This window comes from Rhodamnia argentea, chromosome 10 (assembly GCF_020921035.1).
Source record: "Rhodamnia argentea isolate NSW1041297 chromosome 10, ASM2092103v1, whole genome shotgun sequence".
Taxonomy (NCBI): domain Eukaryota; kingdom Viridiplantae; phylum Streptophyta; class Magnoliopsida; order Myrtales; family Myrtaceae; genus Rhodamnia; species Rhodamnia argentea.
The window spans coordinates 17,922,548-17,943,964 of NC_063159.1; the positions used below are offsets into that span (position 1 = coordinate 17,922,548).

Consider the following 21,417-nt stretch of genomic DNA (forward strand, 5'->3'; position numbering starts at 1 on the left):
CCAGGTGACCTAATCGATAAAATCTCTTCATTTTTTTTAACAATCTTCCCAAAACCTGCGAACCATATGTATTAGACTAACTACACTAAACAAACGACAACGATTCAACTTATAGTCAGTTGAAGAAAAAGAAAACCAGAATAACCATCTACGCAAAATTACATGCTAATATGTCGTTTCTTGAAGTGCTTATTTTGACAAATTAATCAAGTCACTCTATAAAAAGCTATAGAATGAGGCCCTAAAGATTCCTTTTCAAATCGATGGAAGCTAAATTATCGTCAAATTTTTTGTATTTTAGTTAGAATTATTGAGATACATGTGTGAGTTATGTTAGATAAATTTTGGAGAATTAGTATGGTGTAGATTAGTTAATATATCTAAGTTGGCTTATAACTAATTGGTTTAAGCTTTTGAATGAATGTAGGTCAATTGGATATATTGACGTGCTAGTACTTGGGCTCTCTCTTGGCGAGTTATCGGATTTCTGTTGTGCACCCCCAACAAGAATTATCCCTATATAACATTCATGTAAAAATTAAGTTGCTCGAAATGTTTATTTAACGAATTAGAAGAGTTACTCCTCAAAAAGTTACAAGAAAAGGCCCAACGGTAATCTTTTTTGTTATTTATTTTTGTAGTTGGCAAGTTGAATTGTTGTTGATTTATTTTTCCGTAACCTCTCTCTCCATCCGCCACAGTGATTCTCTGTCTTCTCCATCACTCCATTCCTCAGTTTTCTCCATTACACTCTCTTTTGACCACCAATCCAGTTCTCTCCCTTCTTCTACAAGAGCTCCGAAGGCATTTGCTAGATATACTGCAGAAGAGATATTTTAGCTTCAGGCGATGCTTACACGTAACACGAGTGCGTTAAAAGCTGCAGACCTGCCCTGCCGAATGGCGTAACAAGTACTCCGAGAGAAATCACTATCGAACTCCTCCTTGTGAATTAAATGTGCATTGATAGTCCTAGTCCTAATTCTTTCTGCCGGTGAAATGCAGGATATTTTCTTTTATTGGACTCCCAATGGTTAGAATAGAACTTGCAGAATCTTCATTTTCCAAATTCACTCATAAGGCTGATGAAACATGAGAGTTCATTACTGGTGATATTCAAATAGAAAGCCTCATCACCCTCTAAGTAGGAAGTTCAGAATTCTTAGTGATCACAGATACTGGAAAGCGATGAATGAGTTTATTTTACTCTCACCAATATCAAATTCTGCCATAGTCGGGGAATGATAATTAGATACTTTGCTTGTTCAGGAAGTCTACTATGAGACTGTTCACTTGCTCCGGAAGTTGCTCATGGACGAAATGGCTCCCTTCCCGCATGAAGGTGATGTCTAGGTTGGGGACAAAATGCTTCACTTGCCCAGTTCTTATGTAGTCCTCCATGCCCGGAAACTTCAGGACATAGTCTTTCTCTCCCATGATCAGCAGCGCTGGAGCTGAAAGTTTTGGTTCCGCGAGGGGATATTCCCTTCCCAAAGACCTAGACCAAAAATGCAAGTAAGATGACATATGGACCTTAACCAGCAGTTATTGACTGATGTTTTTTATCTAGAACAAAACTTTTGGTATCTAGAATCATATTTCTCTCATTTTACTGCCACTGAGTCAGTATTTTGCTATGATTACCTGTATGGAACCTGCAGGGGAAACCGGAACCCGGACTTCTCATACAAGGATGCATAGGTCGCGAGATCTTCCTCGGAGAACCACGGAGGTAATGGGGTCGACTCATCGACCAAGTCCATGATCTCCTGATCATCGCTGGCGACAGGGACCTCACTCCTTGAGAAGAGGATGTAGATGTTTCTTATGACCGTCTTGACATCTAACCTACCAAAGTCAGCTTCCGCTCGCCCAGGTTCCTGAAATCAATTGAGGAATCAGAAGAGGTGGCGGAGTGGAAGAGAGTGTAAAGAATTTTACCTGCCACCTAAGAACGTAAAAGCCTTTGGGAAAGAGATGGAATGGGAGGGCCGATGGTCCGGGGAGCATGAAGGGGATGCCCAGCGTGATGACTCCACATATCCTATCCGGCTTGACCGCTGCCACTAGGTATGCCGGCAGAGCTCCAAAGTCCTTCCCCACCAGGAAGGCCTGGATTCAACACTCCATATCATCAATGGACTTCTCTTTTTAACTCACATAATCATCCTATGATTTCTTGATTTTGTATCTATTTCTGTTCTCATGAGTGTTGATTTTGTAGTCTTGTACTCTTGTTTATTTCTAGATTATCATCTTGTTCATGCTCTTTGTAAAGTGCTATGCTTGTGTAAGGAATGTCCTAAGTAAGGAACAAAGTAAGCAAGTTACAATCAGTTTGACAGAAACGAATTGTTCATCATTCCTGGTGGAGATCTTTTTCTAACTTGTAGGTCCCAAGCTCGGAGGACGAGGACATGCATCGCATGTGCGACCTTACTAAAAGATAAAATATTCGCGGTTTTAATGGCACAGATCCTTCTTGGGATTTATCAGTTTATAACTAAAACTTATCTGTCTAAGAAGATAGGTAGAGGACAGGGAGAGATGAAGAAAATGTCCAAAAGGACAATAGTATTTTGGACCTCAAGTATATGCACTTTCGTTTAACGAATGGTCATGTGAATATATAGAAACAGAGGATTAGATTTTCTTGTATGACCAAGAAACATCCACATCAAGAAGCTCAACCTCTCTAGATTGATGGTTCAATGGCAAAAACAGACGAACTGACTGCCATATCAAAATTAGCAATTGGCCAAGAACATGCAGCACTATACTGAAACTAATAGAAGAGAAGGAAACGGATGATGAATTAATATATGAAAGATTCCCAAGGCTCAACTAGCCAAAGTTTTTTTTTTTTGGCCAGAGTCAAAGTCTCAAGAGCAAGAACTGTCTGATCATCCCCACAATGGTCGCGCAGGTCAAGGTAAGTATTTCTCAAAGGGAAAAAAAATTGTATTTGAATGCGACAGATTAATGCGGTGGTACCTTTGCAATGCCCAGAGCATCAAGGAGGGCAACAACATCTTCAACCAGATCAGCAAAAGAACCCTTCTCGGGTTCAAGAGGCTGATCGGAGAGCCCGTAGCCTCTGGAATCCAAGGCAATGGCGCGGTACCCTGCATGGGCGACGCCGATCATTTGGTGCCTCCAGGTGTACCATATCTCTGGGAACCCATGCAAGAACACCACCACCTTTGGACCTGCAGAGTGCACACAGCAAATTTGCGAAATGGGTTTGGGTTATTCTTCAAATTGATGAACTCAGCAGCACACATGGGAGGGGACGTCACTGAACAAGCCATGTATTATGTACCTTCTCCAATTTCGGCAACATGAAGCTTCACATCTCTCACTGCTACATGGCTGTGCTTGATCTTCTCCATCTCTCCTGGTACACACACACTCACAAACAGAGGGGAGAGAGAGAGAGGGAGAGAGAGAGAGAGAGAGAGAGAGGTAAGTAGGTGAGGAGGAGTTATGAGTATGACATTGCAGACGGCCTCTGTTGTAATCAAATCATTGGTTTCTACGAAAATGCCGACAAGGCAGGTACAACTTCCCCCTCCAAATAAGACAAACGAGTATTTCAACGCAAAGGTGTAGATTCTCAAGAGCATCCTTGGCTTAGAATATTCTGCTAATTACAGTTGTGCACATGGCTCCAAACGATTCATTCCTGCAAGAAAAGATTAGTTGCGACGGTTGGCCAATGTCCTTAATAGATTGCCATAGATCCTATGCATAGTCATGATTTGAAGCTGATGCAAGTAACTCTCGTTTTAAGATTCCAATGCTTCTTACACTTCTTCCGGAGAATTGCCAAGTTCATTCAGTAGATGCTTTGACAATTCATGTTGGAAAAAGGCAAAAATTTTGAAGTTTTTGGAGCACAGAGTCTACTGAAATGATGATATTCTAATTGACTAGAAATGGAATCATTAGAAACCGTCTAGCAACAAAAGTAATACAAAATCGAAGCTTAGAGTTAAAGAATGGTCTTTCTAATCGTGCTTTTCTTTTTAATCTTGTAATCATCTGGACGGCTAGTAACTGTGGAACAACGAAATCACTATATGCCTTTAACCATTTATCTCATCCGAAATCTTATGGAGATTCAGAGTTAGAGTTAACACAAATAACGCTGCTTCTACAAGTCCTCTTCTTTGTATCATAGAGATTTGATTCTTTTCTCCATTGGGTTAGTCCTAGATAATTCAGATGAAGCAGGCATGTTGTTGGGGCTACTTTGGGACTGACATTATTACACCATGAAGCATCATGAAGAGCCCGACCGTCCCTACCTCACGTAAACCATGCATGCTTCTGTCATCGCTATCTAATTCTGACCATGCGAACCGTCGGACCCCTGGCCATTAGTCTCAAGTTTGCTCCAGGCCGGGGATTTCGAGGAGCATGCAGAGATGTATTTGGCAAATTTCATAACTTCAAATACCGAAACTGGACCGGTGCTGAAGAACCCACAAGTTTTCATTTTCCCAGAGAAGTCAGCAACCTACCCTACCACTCCACATTTTCATCTTCTTAGTTGATGGAAAGTTGTGTTACTGTCATTTCTTCATCCTATTTAGTATTAACCCTAGGAGTCCAGGTACACGATATCTTCATGCCAGTAAATCAGCAATGTGCTTTGTCTATGACTTTTCTGATGATTCATGCCCATCCGGTCAGTTGATATTGCAACTTATGTTCTAAGTAATGGGCGAACTTATGTACTGTTTGATCACCTGCGACTTCAGGTTGCGAAGCAGTGTTACAAGGATCTACCGGTCTTCAACTCGGCAGTATCATACCTTTTTGTTGAATTTAAGTCACAAAATTTGTGTACTTTCCATAATCTCTCCCCAATCACATGACGATTCTTTTGCCTTTCTCCATCACTCCATCGTTCCTCTGTTTTCTCCGTTTCTCTCTCTCTCAACCACCAATCCAGTTCTATCCCTTCCCTTACAAGCGCCGCGGAGGCATTCTGAGAAGAGATATATTTTAATTTTAGGGCGATGCTTATATGTAACCCACCCGAGAAAATCAGTGCGCTAAAAGTTGCAAACCTTCGCTGCTAATTGCGTGGTATGTACTCCAATGGAAATTGCTGTCGAACTCCTCCTTGTAAATCGATGTGCATTGACAGTCCTAATTCTTTCTGCTAGTGATATGTAGGATATCTGCTTCCATTGCAGTCTCACTGTTGAAATTTTCCAAATCTTCATCTTCACATATTCATCCGTTTGCACAAAGCTAATGAGAGTTTATTACCGGTGATATTCAAATAGAAGGCCTCATTATCCCCAAGTAGTAAGTTCACAATTCTTGGTGATCACATATGATGAAAGGCGTCGAATGAGTTTATTTACTCTCACTAAGACCAACTTCCCTCCATAGATAAGGGTCTGATAACTAGATATTTTGCTTGTTCAGGAATTCAACTAAGAGACTGTTCACTTGCTCCGGAAGTTGCTCATGGATGAAATGGCTCCCCTCCGGCATGAAGGTGATGTCTAAGTTAGGGACAAAGTGCTTCACTTGCCCACTCCTTACGTAGTCCTCCATGCCTGGAAACTTCAGGACATAGTCTTTCTCTCCCATGATAAGCAGCGCTGGAGCCGTAACTTTTGGATCCACTATGGCATATTCCGTCCCCATAGACCTAGAACAAAAATGCATTAAATCTGATGGCATATAAACATCAATTGCCGCGTGTTGATTGATTGGTTTTGGCAAGAACACCTTTGGTCTCTATAATCAGATTTCTGAACATTTTATTGCCCCCGAATCGGTGTTTGCTATGATTACCTGTACGGAACCTGCAGGGCGAACCGAAACCCAGACTTCTCATACAAGGATGCATAGGCTGCGAGATCTTCCTCAGAGAACCACGGAGGCAGTGGGGTTGACGTGTCAACCAAGTCCATGATCTCCTGATCATCACCGGCCACAGGGAGCTCCCTCCTTGAAAAGAGGATGTAGATGTTTCTTATGACTGTCTTGACGTCAGCCTACCGAAGTCAGCTTCCGCTCGCCCAGGTTCCTGAAATCAATTGAGGAATTAGTAGAGAGGTGGCAGACAGTGCAGGTTGGGGGAGAGAGAGAGAGAGAGAGAGTTAAGAATTTTACCTGCCACCTGAAAATGTAAAATCCTTTGGGAAAGAGATGGGATGGGAGCGCCGAGGGTCCAGGTAGCATGAAGGGAATGCCCAGTGTGATGACTCCACAGGCCCTCTCTGGTTTGACCGCTGCCACTAGGTATGCTGGCAGAGCTCCAAAGTCCTTCCCTACCAGGAAGGCCTGGATTCAACACTCCATCTCATCAATGGACTTTTCTTTTTAACTCACGTAATCATCCTATGATTTGTTGATTTTCTATCTGTTTCTGCACACATCAATGGACTTTTTTTTTTTTTTTTTAACTTGTAGGTTAAAGTCTAAAATGTTTGCGGCTTTTAGGACACGGATCCTTCTGGAGATTTATTGGGTCATAGCTAGAACGTACCAATGTTGGAAGATGGGAAGAGGAGACAGAGAGATGAAGAAAATGTCCGAAAGGACAATACTATTTTGGAACTCGGCAATATGCCCTTTCATTTGGCTTCCTAACTAATGGTCAAGTGCATTTATATGGAAACGGAAGCATGTTCATCTGTATATGACCAAGAAAAATCCACATCAAGAAGGTCAACCAGATTTTGCATGGTTCAATGACGATTGCACTGTATATTGTTGGTGTCATGACAAGAATCCGATTCACGACAGATAAGATATGGACTGACCCAAATATTACAATTAGCTAATTGGCCAAAAACGTACAGAGAAGATGCGTTAAAAGAAGCAATTTTGTTGGAACTAACTGAGAAGAAGCAAAAGGATGGTTTAATGAATATATTGAAGATTCTCAAGTCTCGGGTCTCAACTCTCAACAGCAAAAATTTGTCCAATGCTAAAGGCTCAACAGCAATAATTGTCTGATATCCCTATAATGGCGGAGAAGATCAGACTTAATACTTCTAAAAGGGAAAAGAATGTAATGAAGTGTGCTAGATTAATGTGGTGGTACCTTTGCAATGCTCAGAGCATCCAGCAGGGCAACAACATCTTCAACAAGATCAGCATAACTACCCTTCTCAGGGTCAAGAGGCTGGTCGGAGAGCCCGTAGCCTCTGAAATCGATAGCGATGGTGCGGTACCTGGCATCGGCGACGCCAATCATTTGGTGCCTCCAGGTGTACCATATCTCTGGGAACCCATGCAAGAGCACCACCCCCTTTGGACCTGCAAATTGCACAGAGCAAGTTTATGAAACTGGGTTCTTCTTCATATGATGAACTCAGCATCAGATTCGAGTGAATTCACTGAACAAGTCTTGCATGTGGGCGTGTCTCTCTCTATGCTTTCCTTTATTATGTACCTTCTCCAATTTCAGCAACATGAAGCTTGACATCTCTCACTGCTAGATGGCTGTGCTTGATTTTATCCATCTTTCCTGAAACACACACACACGGGAGGAAAGAGAGAAACGTAAGTAGGTGAGGAGGAGTGATGAGCATGACTTTGTAGATGGCCGTGTCCTATATAAATAGTGGGTTTCTACCACAATGACGACAAGGCAGTTTTAACTTCTTCCCAAGTCAGACAAACAAATAATCCAACTCAAAGGTGTAGATTCCCAAGAGCATCCTTAGTTTGGACAATCTGCTAATTACAGTTGTGCACATTGGTCCACACGTTCATCCCTACATGAAAGATTAGTTGTGAGGGCTCCCCTGTTTCCTTAAATAAAATTGACTGTGATAGATCCTTTGCGTAGTCATGACTTGAAGCTGATACAACTCTTTAACTCTCATTCCAAGTTGCAATGCTTATTACATTCTTTCTGTTAGATTGGCAAATCCATTAAGTTGATGCTAAGGCAGTTCACGTCGTAAAACCAAAAATTCGAAGTGTTGAGAGTATAACATACCGGATGGTCTGCTGAAAGGATGTGATTCTAATTGACTAGGACTCGTCTACCAACTAAAGAATCAGAAGATCCAAGCTCAGGGTTAAAGAATGGTCTTTAACCGGTGAACAGCGAAATCATCATCTGTAATTTTTCATTTTAGATGCAAAAAGAGGGAGAGTAATATTATGTCGTGCCTAATCAATATTATATAAAAAAATCTGCAGGGATCAGTTAACTTTTTTATTTGTCCTACTCATGGCAATCAAATGAGTTGTTGATGGTATATTCATGCTTGGACAGCCTAAGACCATTTTCTAAGAGTTTACCAAGGCTCGTTACAGCTCAGACCTGAACCATATCACCCGAAATCTAATTTGCTCGTTAATTTATATCTGGGATCTTGCTGAACCAGAGTTGACACCAATACTGCTGCTGCTAGAAGTTCTCTTCTTTGTATAGTAGACATAAAAAATTATCTCCGTTGGGTTAGTTCTAGATAACTAAGATGAAAAAGGCACGAGATTTGCAGGCAATTACTACATCTTGCCACATTCCATTTCGTCTGATGTCTGTGCGGGCATCTGATCTAATAACTAACCCTTTCTTCATCGGAACCATTTCATCCATCACTTGCCTTTTGTGCAAGGTCAAACACGACACAATGGCATACATGGCAAAGAATCAGTTAGAAGTGCAATGTAGTCGTCCACTGGCAAGTCCAGTCCATGCAAGCATCGCTAATACGTATTTAGTTTTGCTACGAGGCAGAAGAGAGTCTATAGAGTAACCCAAAGAGTGAGCATGAAGTCGGGTGGTTGGTCACTAGATAACATTGCTCTGGCAAGTGTTCAATTTAATCTCTGAGACATAATTTCGACATGTTTACGTTTGTACACAACACAAAATCTTTTTCTGAATTTATACAGGGATTTCTATCCAAGGAAAATTGATTCGAGAAAGACGATTCTTGATAATGCTGACCAAGCAGTGAAGCTCCTACTTTTTGCTTATCTAAGCTAATCCGACAAGTTTCTCACTGATCTCCCACAGCTTACGTGCCTTCTCAGCATCACTGGCTTCTTTGGAGAGTTGATTCTCGAAGGAAGATGAGTTCTTGTTCCAGCTCCAGTAGACTCCTGATTTCTCCAAGCTAGGGTCGCTCACCACCTGAACGACAGATATGCTTTGAAACATAAGCACCATTCTTAGACATTGAATTTACCCGCGCCTCATAGACAGACATTCTGTGGTTTTTTTAAAAGTGCATGAGTTTCCACTACACTTGTCAGCACACAGAGGATCCTACATTTCAAGTTATAATGCCTATACTGGAATGATATTCCTAACACTAAACCCTCCGATTCCAACATGCACGAGTTACCCTGTCTCAGCATTTCATGTCAAGACATTGCTGAATAGCCTCTATGATCGAGGAAAGATACACTTGCGCTTTATAATTTGAAGCATGCAGGGTATCCATGTGTTTTCACCAAATTAAAGAATGTACCGTCCATGTGATGTCCTAAAATATAACTGACCTGAGCAAGTCTTTTTCCAGCTTCTTCTTCAGAGACATATCCTTTGGTGATGTACTTCTGGAAGGGAGGGAAGAGAAGTCTGAACAAGGGAATGTGCTCTCGGAACAATCCGGTGGTGGCAATGCAACCCGGATACAAAGAAGCAAATGTGATTTCGGTCTCTTCATGGTAGCGCCGGTGGAACTCCTGCATGGTGAGCATGTTGCACACTTTGCTGTCCTTGTAGGCCTTGGCACCGTCAAACTCACCACCGTCTATCATTGGCGAGCTGCTCACCCCATTCAATCCTCCTGCTAAGCCCCTCAGGTCCCCCAAGTTGGCCTTTGGTGGTACATTTCCTGCTAATGTGTTTGTGTTCCCTAAAATCAAAAGAAAATGACCCAAAGTATGAGTATTTCAACCCTGTTAATACCATAGCTAACTGCAGGATTTGAAAATTCATATAAAGCACCATGATGGTGCCAATGTAAAGGCCATCATCAAATATGGTTCTTCGGTCCGGAGAAAGATTAGATTTCCAATTACACATTGTAAGCTTGGACATCATGGAGCCAGTTTAAATCCTCGAAACACTTCATGTATCTTAAATTTATCCTAATTTTACTAAATCCATCTGCTTATACAAAAAATCGCAATCAACACACAAGCTCAACATTCTAGCTACCGAAGTGATTTTTCCATTTCATGAAGAAGGTTGCTGGTACATGTCAAATGATGGACCTATTGTCCTTGACACAATTATTAGTTGCATTTTACTATCCAAAACAGTTTGGAATTTGAGAAACTAGTTATGAGAAAACAATCCCAGGTAAACGGGTATGTCCCCGAATTTTCTACCGTCGATTCTTAAATGGCTGTTCCAACCTCCTAGGCAGTTTTTGGAAAGAAATGCATTACCTGAGCTTCATCACAGACAACAATTTAGATTTTGGACCTTCTATTTCTAAGCGATCTTCTTTCCAGGGAACAAACTGAACATGCCCACTTTACTTGGTCTATAGACTCTATGCAGCGAGCTAGCTCTGTCTGTAGCAATACCTGTAATGGACCCAACAATGATGAGGCGCTTCAAGGGGTAATCTGATTGCTTCAAGGCATCAAGCAACAATCTTGCAAGTAGGAAATGACCCAGATGGTTAGTCCCGACACTGAGCTCGAACCCTTCAGCCGAGAACGACGGCTCTTTCGCGGTGGGCTGATATACGGCAGCATTACAAACCAGCACATCCAATGGCCTACCCGAACGGCGGAAGTTGTCAACAAATTGCCTCACACTCTCAAGAGAGGCAAGGTCTAGGTGCATCACGGTGTAGCTCTCTTTCGGAATGCCAACCGATTTAGCCGCTTTCTCCGCTTTGAGAAAGTTTCGGCACGCCATTATGACATGCCAATTCCCCGATTCGGCTAGTGCCTTGGCTGTGGCCAGGCCTAACCCAGACGAGGCTCCCGTGATCACTACATTGAACTGCCTTTCCGTCTTCTTTTGTTCTGGTTGGAGATCTTTGATTATTGGCGCCGTGGTCGCTGTCTGGGCTCTAACTACGAAAAAGGGCACATCTCTTTTCTTGAAACCCTGCATTTGGAGGGTCTGTTCGTTTTAAATTCTCCCAACTTTTGTTAGTCAAAGAATGCCCTTCGTTTCTTGTGACAATGACACATTTGGCAAATGAATTGAACTCATCCAATATGTTTCACTGCATACTCATAACCTATATCCCTCTCATCTTTAAAAGTCCTATCCTCTTTCATACTTCTACGATGAACAAACGAAAACCAAGATTTCGATTTTACCTTAGTGAAGGTGGCGGGGAGGAGCAAATCATCCCTGAGGTGGTCTCTCACTGAAAGTCCAGCAAGACTGGTGTCTTTAGCATGAACTGCTGCGTACTTCCCCTGCGGAGACGGAATCCAGTCGATCGCTAATCACACTTGAGCTTGAAGAAAATTTTTAATGAAAAAGAGAGTCGCCCAGAATCGAAGGAAGAAGAGAAAGGACTCGAAAGTTGAAACGGTGAGCGAATAGTTACAGAGAAGGGTTGAAGAATAATCATACGTCCTTGGGGGAGGAAATTGCAGAGGGAAGTGAGAATGTTGCGTGGAGTGCCATGGCCTTGATGTGATGATGATCTCTTCTCGCTTCTTCTTCTTCTTCTTCTTCTTCTTAGCGTTATTACAGCGATAAATATGGGTGCTTCAGATAAGCTGGTCGTGGTTGGGGGATGTTGACTGGCTTAGCCACGTGGAGCGTACATCCAATCATTGCCTTAGCTTGGGATTCTTCTCGATATAGCGTGTGCCTACGTGGCATCCATGCACCCGTGATGTGGCCTAGAGATAAAAAGTATGGAAGCCAACAGGGCCAACGTTACCCACTGCATTCTCATCGAAAAAGTACAAAAATATTCTAAATAATCATATTTATGTCAATTTAGTCCTACGTATTTTTACATCATCTAATCAATCTAAATTTAAAGTTACTGACATGGACACTGGACGTTTTTTGTGGCGGCGTCCATGACGCCCAACATCCACATGAAACGAGTGGCGTTGAAATAAAAAATTTAATAATTTTTTAATATGATTTTTTCTTTTCTCCTTTTTTTGCTTTTTATTTTCTTTTTGCAAGTGACCGGTAGCCTTGCCCGAGTGAGGACAAAAGTATTCAATTATTCAGACAAGTTCAAAACACATATTTAGTTATTGCCTTGTCATTTATTCTTCTTTATTTTTTTGGAAAAAAATATTTAAAAAGTCATAAATCTATTGTATTTTGATATTAATTCAGCCATAAACATTTCAATTGGACCAATTTAGTCCCCTTACGTTGGTATCAATTCAGTTCATTTGACAAATTTTGATCGGAAATCGTGAACATGGACTGTGGGCATCTTACGTGGCCCGATCGGTGTTTTTGTAAAAGGCCCGATCGGTGTTAATGTAAACATTTTTGATACTTTTTTTTTGAAAGTTTTATAATTTTTTTCCGCGATCTATAATTTTATAACTTTTTTGTTCTTTTCTTTTTTTCATTTTGGCTGGCGAGTGTTGCGGCCCTCGCCCGTGCTCTCACTAGATATGGGCGAGGGCTTTCACACCCTGGCATGCGGACGGTGAGGGCGGGCACCAAGGCCCCGAGCGAGGCCATTGCGGTTTCAAATTGCATTGAACCAGTGTTACTCAAAGTTGACCGGTTTTCCTTTGCTGCTATAATTTTTTTTTTTCCTTTTCAATCTTTCTCCAATGTAAAATGATGTGTAATTATTTGGCATAAAAAAAAAAACGTTAATCATGGCAAACATCGTTAGCAATGTACGTAACCAGCCACAATATAAAGGACGGAACAGCATGTGCTTGCTTCTCCTGCGAATCTTATGAAGTTTGAACAAACACCCATCAATATCTTAGAGCACACAGACACACCACACGAAAGCTAAGAAAAACGCATAAGGTAAAAGGCTCTCCCCAAAAGCCAGACCTCGATCAATAAGGTATCCCTAATCAAGGGGCACGGGTTCGAATAAAGCCAACATAATATGGACCTCGGTTTCGCGATCAGGAAGGCCGAGTTCGTCTCCATATCGGTAAAAGCATTGAGAAGCTCGTGCCAAGTTCAAACAGGCACTGAGAAAAGGCCCCGAAACTAAGGTACGGGTAGTCCTCAAACACATCTCTATTCACCCTCTTCTAGGTTTTGCGCACTAGGTGCCTCATGTGTTCCCCGCGCGGCCTCTTCCGAGGCGCCGATTTCGTTCATGTAGCATTCCAGCGCCTTCACGTTGTCTCCTCGTTCCAATTCATGCTGAGCATGGACGACATTGACGGGTTACAAACATTAGTCTCGATACTCATCTCACATTCGTATCAAGTGAATTAAAAAGAACAGCATGTCACTGTGAACATGCCCATGGGCGACATTGATGGGTTGCAAACATTAGTCTCGAGACTCATCTCACATTCGGATCAAGTGAATTAAAAAGAATAGCACATCACTGTGAATATGCCCATGATGCAGTGTTTTCTACGTGATATTGTTAATAAGGGTGTTGACACTCGATTTTTAATCGGTTTTTCTTTTGAAAAAATCTTTAAAAATCCGTAAAAATTCATAAAATCGAAAAATCAATTTTGGAAGCCTTGGCCAAGCTTAAGGATCCATTTTTGAACAAAAAAATATTTTTCGATATTTTTCACATTTTTTAGTATTTTCCGTATATTATAAAAATACACAAAATTACGAAAAAATAGCATTTGTGGCCACAAAAATATGGAAAAATATCCACTATTTAAATTTTTTATTCCCTCTTCATTTTTGCCACTGAAAAATTGGAAAATTCAACTTGGGGTCACATGAGTCTTTGCAAATGTGGACCCGAATTGAGCCAAAAAAATCATTTGAGGTCTTTCTTTTATTTTTCTTACTTTGAGTCAGTTATGACATTTGATTCTTACACTTTTAATTGCATTTTAGTCCAATCAATTTCAATTTTTGAGCAGATTGCAAAATGTGCTTCTTTGCATTTCCAATTTAGTCCTCGATTTTCAATTAGGGTCAAATTGGTCATTTTAAAGGCGAACCCATGCGGAAATGAATATTGACCCACAAGTTTTTTGGAGTTCTAAACACACTGGTGAGGTCAAATTAGCACAGGTTAGTCGTAAAGAGCACTAATTGGATAAATTTTACTTCCGAGTCGCTCGCTAAATTTGGGGATTTATGTATAATTGGATCCACTGGACCGAGTGTTACCATTCCTAGGTTTTAGACATGTTGTGGAGTTCAATGTTGAGCTTAAAAGTGCAAAAGGGGTCACATTAATGCTGAATTAGGCACACAAAAAATAAAAAATGGAGCAAGTCAAATAGTTGACTAAGCCAACCCAAAATAAAGTGCGCGCACAGAACCTTGTTCTTCCTATGCACACCCATAAAAAGCTTCAGCAGCAGGGACGCCCAAAGAAGATGCAAATGAGGCGCCAATCCGCAAGACCCAGTGGATGATCCAACTTTGATCGACGACCCGCACCAACCCGGCGACGTCCGGTCGGGCAAAACGTGTGCCGCACGTGAGAATCCAGGCAGAAATACCCATAACAGACTTGAAGACAGCCACGCAAGAGGGGAGGAGGATTTCTTTTGGAGCCCAGTTTTCTCTCGCGCGCACGAAAACCTCGAGGAAGTTTTGGATAAAAGGGGGTTCGGTAACAAGGAACAGGGGGAGAAAGAGGGAGGAGCATAACAGAACAAGGAGGAGCAGAGAGTGAAGGGGAAAGAAGACGAGAGAGGGAACGAGAGAGCAGAGAGAGAGATAGGAGTGAGAGGACGACTTCACAGAAGAGAGAGCGCGAGTTCTTGAGAGAGAGCGATCCAGGAGGCCGAGCTCACCACCGTCGCACTTCCTCGTGCCGCCATCATCGCCGGCGAAACCAGGTCAGTTCCTCATCATTTGGTTAGGCTCTGTTTTTCTCGATAAATAGGTGCTTGAGTTCAATCAGATAGTTGGAGAGTTGTTCATGCATTTTCGACCTCCGACTCGAATTTAGAACAGCATCTAAGCCTATCCTTCCTCTTTTCTTGCATCGATGCACGCCAAAATGGCGAGATCGGAAACTTCCCGAACTTCGCCGGAATCCCGAGTCTGTGGTCGTTAAACGACCAATCGCCGAATATTCAAGATGCTCAGGTAAGTCCTTCCTACCTCCTGGATGCTTTTGATATGTTGAAAATCACGTCTGAATGGCTGAAAACTCGAAATCTTGAAATCGCCGGAAAAGTGCATTCTGGCCGGACCTGTTTGGCCTCTTTTAGGATAGTTCCCACCGTTAGATCGCGCTGATTTTCGGATATGTGATAGATGACGTCGAGACAATTCCGTCGATACCTAGATCGCCCAAATCGGGCGAGATTTCACCGTTGGATCGTGCCGGGAAGCCGTCGGCCGTCCATCTCGTCGGAGTCTAGAGATAGGAGACGAAGCTGACGTGGCGGTCAGCGGGTCAACGTGGCGCTGACGTGATGGCCACGTCAGCCGGCGGTTATAACAGAAAAACAAAAAAACAACATTGATCCGACGGCCCAAAATAAGCCACGTGTCGAGATCTCGGATTTTCCGAAAATAAAAACCATTTTTCAAAAATATTTCATTTTTGAAAAATAAAAAAAATGTTTTGTGATCGGGTGGCCCAGGTTTGGCCACGCGTCACGTTTCCAATCGTAGGATCAAAAATTCTTTTTAAAAAAAAAATCAATAAATAGAAAATTAATTTTCGGAATTCATATTAATTCGTTTAATCGGACAGCCGTGGATTAGCCACGTCGTCCGATCTTGACCGTAGATCTGATCAAGAGATCAAGTGGTTGTGGGTTAGCCACATGGTCAGATCCTGACCATAGATTGGTTCACAAATCGGAGCGTCGAGAGCGTGACACTTGGCGCGCTCTAAACCATAGATCCCAATTCTAGATCGGAAGGCCATAGGCTAACCACGTGGCCTGATCTTGTCCGTAGGTTTCATTTCCCAGATCGGAGCGTCCAGAGTCTGCCACGTGGCAAAATCTGAGGCGCGAATTTTCTTTTTTCGACGGGAAATTAGAAAATGAGTGAAAAATTCGAAAAAAAGAAAAAAAAAAAAGAGAAAATCCAAAGCGGCGTCGTTTGGTAGACAGAGCCGGCCGTCCGTGAGGTGTGGGTCGGGTCACCTGATCCGACCCGGAAAATATTTTTCTTTTTAATAAAAAAATTCGAAAAATGATTTTTAAAATCCAAAAAAAATTGGAAAAATCATAGAAAATCCAAAAAAAATAGGAAAAAATTGTAGAAAATTCCTAAAAAATTCCAGAAATTCTCAAAAATTGAGGAATGGCCACAATCAACTGGCCAATCCTATTTTTGAGATTTCTTTTCCCGATCTTTCCAAAATGACATGTTTACCCTTTAGGGGTAATTTGTCTCCAGAAAATTTCAGAAAATTCTTAAAAAAAAAAAAAGTCGAAAATTAGGAAATGGGTCAGTTTAGGTGGCCAATCCTATTTTCAACATTTCTCACTCCAGATTTTTTTTCGAAATGACGATTTTGCCCTTTTTGGTAAATCGTCCCCAAATTTTCTCAAAATTACGATTTTGCCCCTCATGGGCGAATCGCTTCCAAACCACTCTTGACCTCCTCTTATGCTTTGAATACCCTTTCTCTAAGCCAATAGGGCTATATTAGGAATGTCATTCCGATTTGATGTGATTTATCCACATATTATGGATTCCTTGATTTGCGCACTTACTTTCTTATTTTAATTGATTGTGATTGCTAGGATAGTCACTCCCCCCTGCATGAACTCCTAGATTAGGATTCGTACCCCACTCATATGCATGAAATCCGAGGTTAGAAAATTCAATCAACTTAGGTACCGAAAGGGCGTCAACTACGATAGTTGGCGTAACTAAGTCCCCGATTCCATTTCTCTAGTTCTCGCAGAATCGAATAGAAACTCCCGACTATTCGATAGGGTTTCCAATCGTACCTTCCACGAAACGATTGGTGGCGACTTCGAGGCATGCACACGTAGCACATGTCACTAGACCACACCGAAGGTCGACTCGATTTTATCTTCCGTTGCGATTTGGGTAATGGGCCTTGGGAGAGGCCCGCGTCCGAAGGTCCACCATGCAATTGGGCCCGAAGGGCGACCCCCCATTAGCCCTCTCTCTCCGAGATTAGGGTCGCGACAAAGGGGAAGGGCAAAAGTCAAAGTAAGTTACCGACGATGTAATGAGATCATTGTCTAGTCGAAAGTTCGTAGAGGAACATTGCATGAGACTCGGGATTTTCGGCACGTAATCCCTCTTCCATCAATTTGTCCGTGGTTAGGAAGTAGCTGCCCAACAGCACAATCATCCCTCCAACTGAATCCACCGCAATGTCCACGTACTCCTTCAGCGTCGGTTTAGTGCCCCTGTTGTACCAACGGGCCTCCTTAACGTTCACCTTGCATTCATCCGCCCACTTAAAAATTCAAAAAGAGGGTCAATGACCAAGTCGAGGGATGATCTTTTCTCGTATTTTTTTTCGGATTCTCAAATGTTTAAAGAGAAGTCAAAAGCGAAAAGATACAAGTAGAGAATCGGGTTGCCCTGCACGGGGCTAGGCTTAGGAATCCACAACAATTACTAGGTGCAAGATCGACCAAAGTCGAGATTACCACTTTCCGCACATAAGGGATAGAATTAATTCCATGCTCTCTCATCGTCCATTACCCAATTTAGTTGGTCGTATTGTACAAGGCGAGGAAACAAGCCCTTACTCTAAGAGGAAGCTTATCGACCTCTGTAATGTCCCACTCGGATAAAGTATCACCATTTCAATAGCTTTGTATTTGACCAAAAAAATAACAATAATAACTTTGTATGTTTGACAGTCAATCGAAGTACTCTTTTCGTAATAATGATGAAAATTAGCGCTTACCGTTACTTGATTAGCTCAAATTCATCAATTACTTATAGGAAGAAAAGCTAATCTAAAAAATGATATGTAATTTGATTCATAACATAGAATTCTTAGGATCTATTGTAACCATCGCGTCATTCGTGGACGTATTGATTCCCTATCTTTGCTCTTGGCAATAACAGTTTGAAGGGAAAACGACGACCATGATGACATTATGCGATCCTGACAATGAATTCTGTTAAGAGCTCAAGCTCTTCTAGCGTCCCACACACATCATAAACGTCATTGATAAGTGTTACCATACTAGTGAGCTTCGTCGTCATTTCTCCGAATTCTGTATGTTGTGGTTCAAAAACCATTGCGCAGCACCAAAAATAGTGTTCCACTAGCCTGTCTCTATAGAGAGGGTCATCTTATTCACTTCAAGTTCAACCCATCAGCTGAAAAATTTGTCATATATTTGCGTGAAAATTTATATCCTCACGTCAAATGCATCTATCAACTATGTATGGAGTGCTTGCGCATACCTTGCCATGTTGCTAACTTCCTTCTTATGGATGGATTGAACTATATTGTAGTCTTATTTAGCCAATCGTAGCAAAGAGGGGATCATGTCTTGCTGTTTCTCGTACATGTCCATGAAGTTGAACCACCGAGCCTCCAACCTGTTTGGCCTCCAGTGGATCGGCATATCTAAGGCATGACTCGCATCGCTCGCTAAGTTAGTGGGAACTTCGTCGAGGTTTAGTTCCTTCAGATGCTTAGAAGCAAAGTTCGAAGCTTCATCGACTATGGTTTCACCTTCTAATCCATAAAAAGAAGCTTCATAAAGACTGAGAAGCCCCTTCACATCCTTCTTGAGCGTACAAGTCTTGTTCATAAACCTTTGAAGCACATCTACACATCCAACAAAAGAAATGGCGAGATAAATCTCGAGGTGTTGACATTACTCTCGAAAGGTTCGCTGGTGGTGGCTACCTTCCAGTTCCTTATATCCATGTTGTCTGAGTAGCCGGAAACGAAGGGAAGCTGCGCAGAGATCATATGAAAGGTGAGCATCGTCAGTGTTGTATAGATGGAGCTGTGAGCGTTCTTGATCTCTGTCTCGAAATGGTATCCTAGTCCTAGTCTTTGAACCGCGTCAATGAACTCGAGCTTGGCCACCCGATCCATCTCCATGTGGAATAGACCCTTGACTTCTTCCTTCAACCTTTGAACTTGCTCTGTATATATATCCACCTAGGCACATGAAAAGCTCAGAAAAATGAGATCTTGATCAAAGCTAATGCATAAGCAGAGTTGAATTTTGTTTCTCGTATTGAAACAGATCGATCCTCGTGCTATTTGCAAAAACATTTGAGTAAGTACTGGCGAGCTCTAGCCTATGCATTGAGAATACAAGTCTGATTCACAAGAAGTACACATGCACATATCTTAATCACAACACAGTTATCCCTTTAGATAAAGAAGACAAAACTTGCATATGAGCTTCAATTTGCCACCATATACCAAGAGATTTAATAGCTTATTTCCACGAGTTCTACTTCCAAATTGGATAAAGAACACAAATTCGGGACCAAATGTGGATATGAACTTTTTTTTTTCTTTTTTTGGATGGAATGAAAAGTTTCATTTCATTCGAAAGAGAAGTATATAACTTCAAGATAAAAATGTAAATTAAATAAAAGCATGTAAATCTAAAAGATAAATCAACCTGGTACAACCTGTAGAGACTCGCTCATTCCACAAAAACGCATGGAAACATAATCGGTGGCCGATCACTGCAAAATTAGTGATGAGCACACGATAGGAATTCCCTCTCTAGTTACTACGGCTTTGCCAAAACGCAATGGGCGCCTAGATTCGACGTCTCAGCACCATCACCGTATAGAGACAACAACACCAACAAGTTGAAAAAACACAGATATGGCCTTGTAAATCTCAGATTTATTTCTAGATTGGAATAGAAGAGCACACAAATCTAAATCTAACTCTAGGTCAGGAGAGAAATTTGCAAAACAGATACCAATTGATTACAAAATAACTTTTAAATAAGCCGACTATTGAACTAGTAGAGGAGTTGTAGTTGGCTATATGGAGTAAGCATTGGGGCCGGAGTGAGCGAGTCAGAATAGCACCGTCACGGTTCGAATTTCTAAGCTCATCGGATAAAACTCTTCACTCGGAGAAAGTCGATCATCAACGAAGAAATCTTAAAGAAGATGAGGCTATTGAGAGATATGGAAACAGAGGGAGAAAGAGAGAGGGGGAGGGGGAGGGGGAGGGAGAGATCCCTCTCTCCTCCTCAGAAATGACCCTGCAGAAAGAGAGTTTCTTTTTTTTTGGGGGTAAGAAGAGAGAGAGGTTGGGCGGGGCTTGTTCCTTCGGCCGCCGTGGGAAGAGATGGAATTCCCATAGAACTTAAGCTAGGCTGGGTTTTGTGCTGAAAATAGATATACAGAAAAAGAATCATTGCGGCGAAATCAGCGGTGAGAGATTGCACATAGCCAGAGTCCCAAACGCTAGGTCTCCAATTCGCCGCACGTCTCGCGACATCTTGATCTTCAATGTTCAGTGCGCATTTCGCAAATTGAGCGCCGGACGAGACGGTGGAGGGGGACGAGGAGGAGGAGCGGGGGTGACTAAAGAATGAGAGAGAGGGTTGCTTAGGGCGGATCGAGGAGGGGAGGAAGCTTTGTGAACAAAGCAGGAAGTGGCATTGCGAGTTTTGTTTCGAGTCTCTTACGCTAACCATCCTTTATAATTATAGTTTAAAATGATTGTCCTCGACACGTGATGGATAATTTTTTCTTCTTGATCGAAACGTGATGAATAATTTGAATGGATGAGAACATGGTGTTTTTCTACCAACCCCGCACATGCAACCATCATCGTAATTAGAAATGCCAATGGATCTTTTCTAGAGAATTCAATTAATAATCTGTTGTCTCCTTTAGGACAAACTAATAAAAGTAAATCAGCAACATCAGGCAATGTAGATATAACATGCCAAACCATCATGGAAAGCCTAAAACTTTTCAAATTTTCTTTATATCAAACACAGTATAACATTTTCTCCGTTGATCGGCAGATCGTTATGTCTCCCTTCAAAGCGCTTACGTTGCGATTTTTCAATAGTAAATAGGTGAATGGTAGTAACTACTGATTCTAAAGTAAAACGCAAGAAATGGGGGAAAGAAAGGCGAAAGACATGAAATAAAATGAGCGAGGACTCACCAAATTCGTAGTAGAAGCAGCAAGAAAACGACATAGCATGTCATCCTTTCTATTCAGTGGCGTTACGTCCCTACAAGCACAAAGCACCGTATGATGAAAACGATACCAACGTGGCAAGAAATTCCGAGCTCGAAGCAGAAGGGCAACTTGCTCTTCATGGTAAGTATCACAAATCATGTGTTCCTACAGCTGATGTCGATGCCCAGGATCACAAATCACGTGTCACAATCGATGGGTGCTCGGA

General features: G+C 41.9%; 2 protein-coding genes and 2 pseudogenes across 2 annotated transcripts; all 4 read right to left on the reverse strand.

Annotated features, from left to right (window-relative positions):
- Positions 1-1,034: 1,034 nt before the first annotated feature.
- On the reverse strand, positions 1,035-3,491 carry LOC115752272 (bifunctional epoxide hydrolase 2-like). The gene is made up of 5 exons (XM_030690382.2): positions 3,323-3,491; positions 2,995-3,209; positions 1,942-2,112; positions 1,645-1,880; positions 1,035-1,498 (listed from the first exon to the last, which is right to left on the reverse strand). Exons 1-5 carry the CDS (start codon positions 3,390-3,392, stop codon positions 1,249-1,251), a joined length of 942 nt encoding a protein of 313 aa, XP_030546242.1. The 5' UTR covers positions 3,393-3,491; the 3' UTR covers positions 1,035-1,248.
- A 1,794-nt stretch (positions 3,492-5,285) lies between these two features.
- Positions 5,286-7,520, reverse strand: LOC115752275 (annotated as a pseudogene).
- Positions 7,521-8,782: 1,262 nt separating this feature from the next.
- LOC115752271 (protochlorophyllide reductase) lies at positions 8,783-11,722 on the reverse strand. The gene is made up of 5 exons (XM_048271727.1): positions 11,555-11,722; positions 11,293-11,394; positions 10,540-11,074; positions 9,502-9,860; positions 8,783-9,130 (listed from the first exon to the last, which is right to left on the reverse strand). The coding sequence occupies exons 1-5, from the start codon at positions 11,606-11,608 to the stop codon at positions 8,975-8,977; spliced, it is 1,206 nt and encodes a 401-aa protein (XP_048127684.1). The 5' UTR covers positions 11,609-11,722; the 3' UTR covers positions 8,783-8,974.
- A 1,016-nt stretch (positions 11,723-12,738) lies between these two features.
- Positions 12,739-20,656, reverse strand: LOC115752273 (annotated as a pseudogene).
- Positions 20,657-21,417: the final 761 nt, after the last annotated feature.

What these genes read in the sequence shown, in the direction of transcription:
- LOC115752272 (XM_030690382.2), bottom strand. Translation starts at nt 3,392, where the DNA reads ATGGAGAAGATCAAGCACAGCCATGTAGCAGTGAGAGATGTGAAGCTT. An exon ending in ATGCTCTGGGCATTGCAAAG is followed by an intron (nt 2,113 to 2,994) that starts GTACCACCGCAT and finishes TGTTGAATCCAG; the next exon opens with GCCTTCCTGGTGGGGAAGGA. An exon ending in TTTACGTTCTTAGGTGGCAG is followed by an intron (nt 1,881 to 1,941) that starts GTAAAATTCTTT and finishes AATTGATTTCAG; the next exon opens with GAACCTGGGCGAGCGGAAGC.
- LOC115752271 (XM_048271727.1), bottom strand. Translation starts at nt 11,608, where the DNA reads ATGGCACTCCACGCAACATTCTCACTTCCCTCTGCAATTTCCTCCCCC. An exon ending in TCCCCGCCACCTTCACTAAG is followed by an intron (nt 11,075 to 11,292) that starts GTAAAATCGAAA and finishes CTCCAAATGCAG; the next exon opens with GGTTTCAAGAAAAGAGATGT. An exon ending in CATTGTTGGGTCCATTACAG is followed by an intron (nt 9,861 to 10,539) that starts GTATTGCTACAG and finishes TTTTGATTTTAG; the next exon opens with GGAACACAAACACATTAGCA.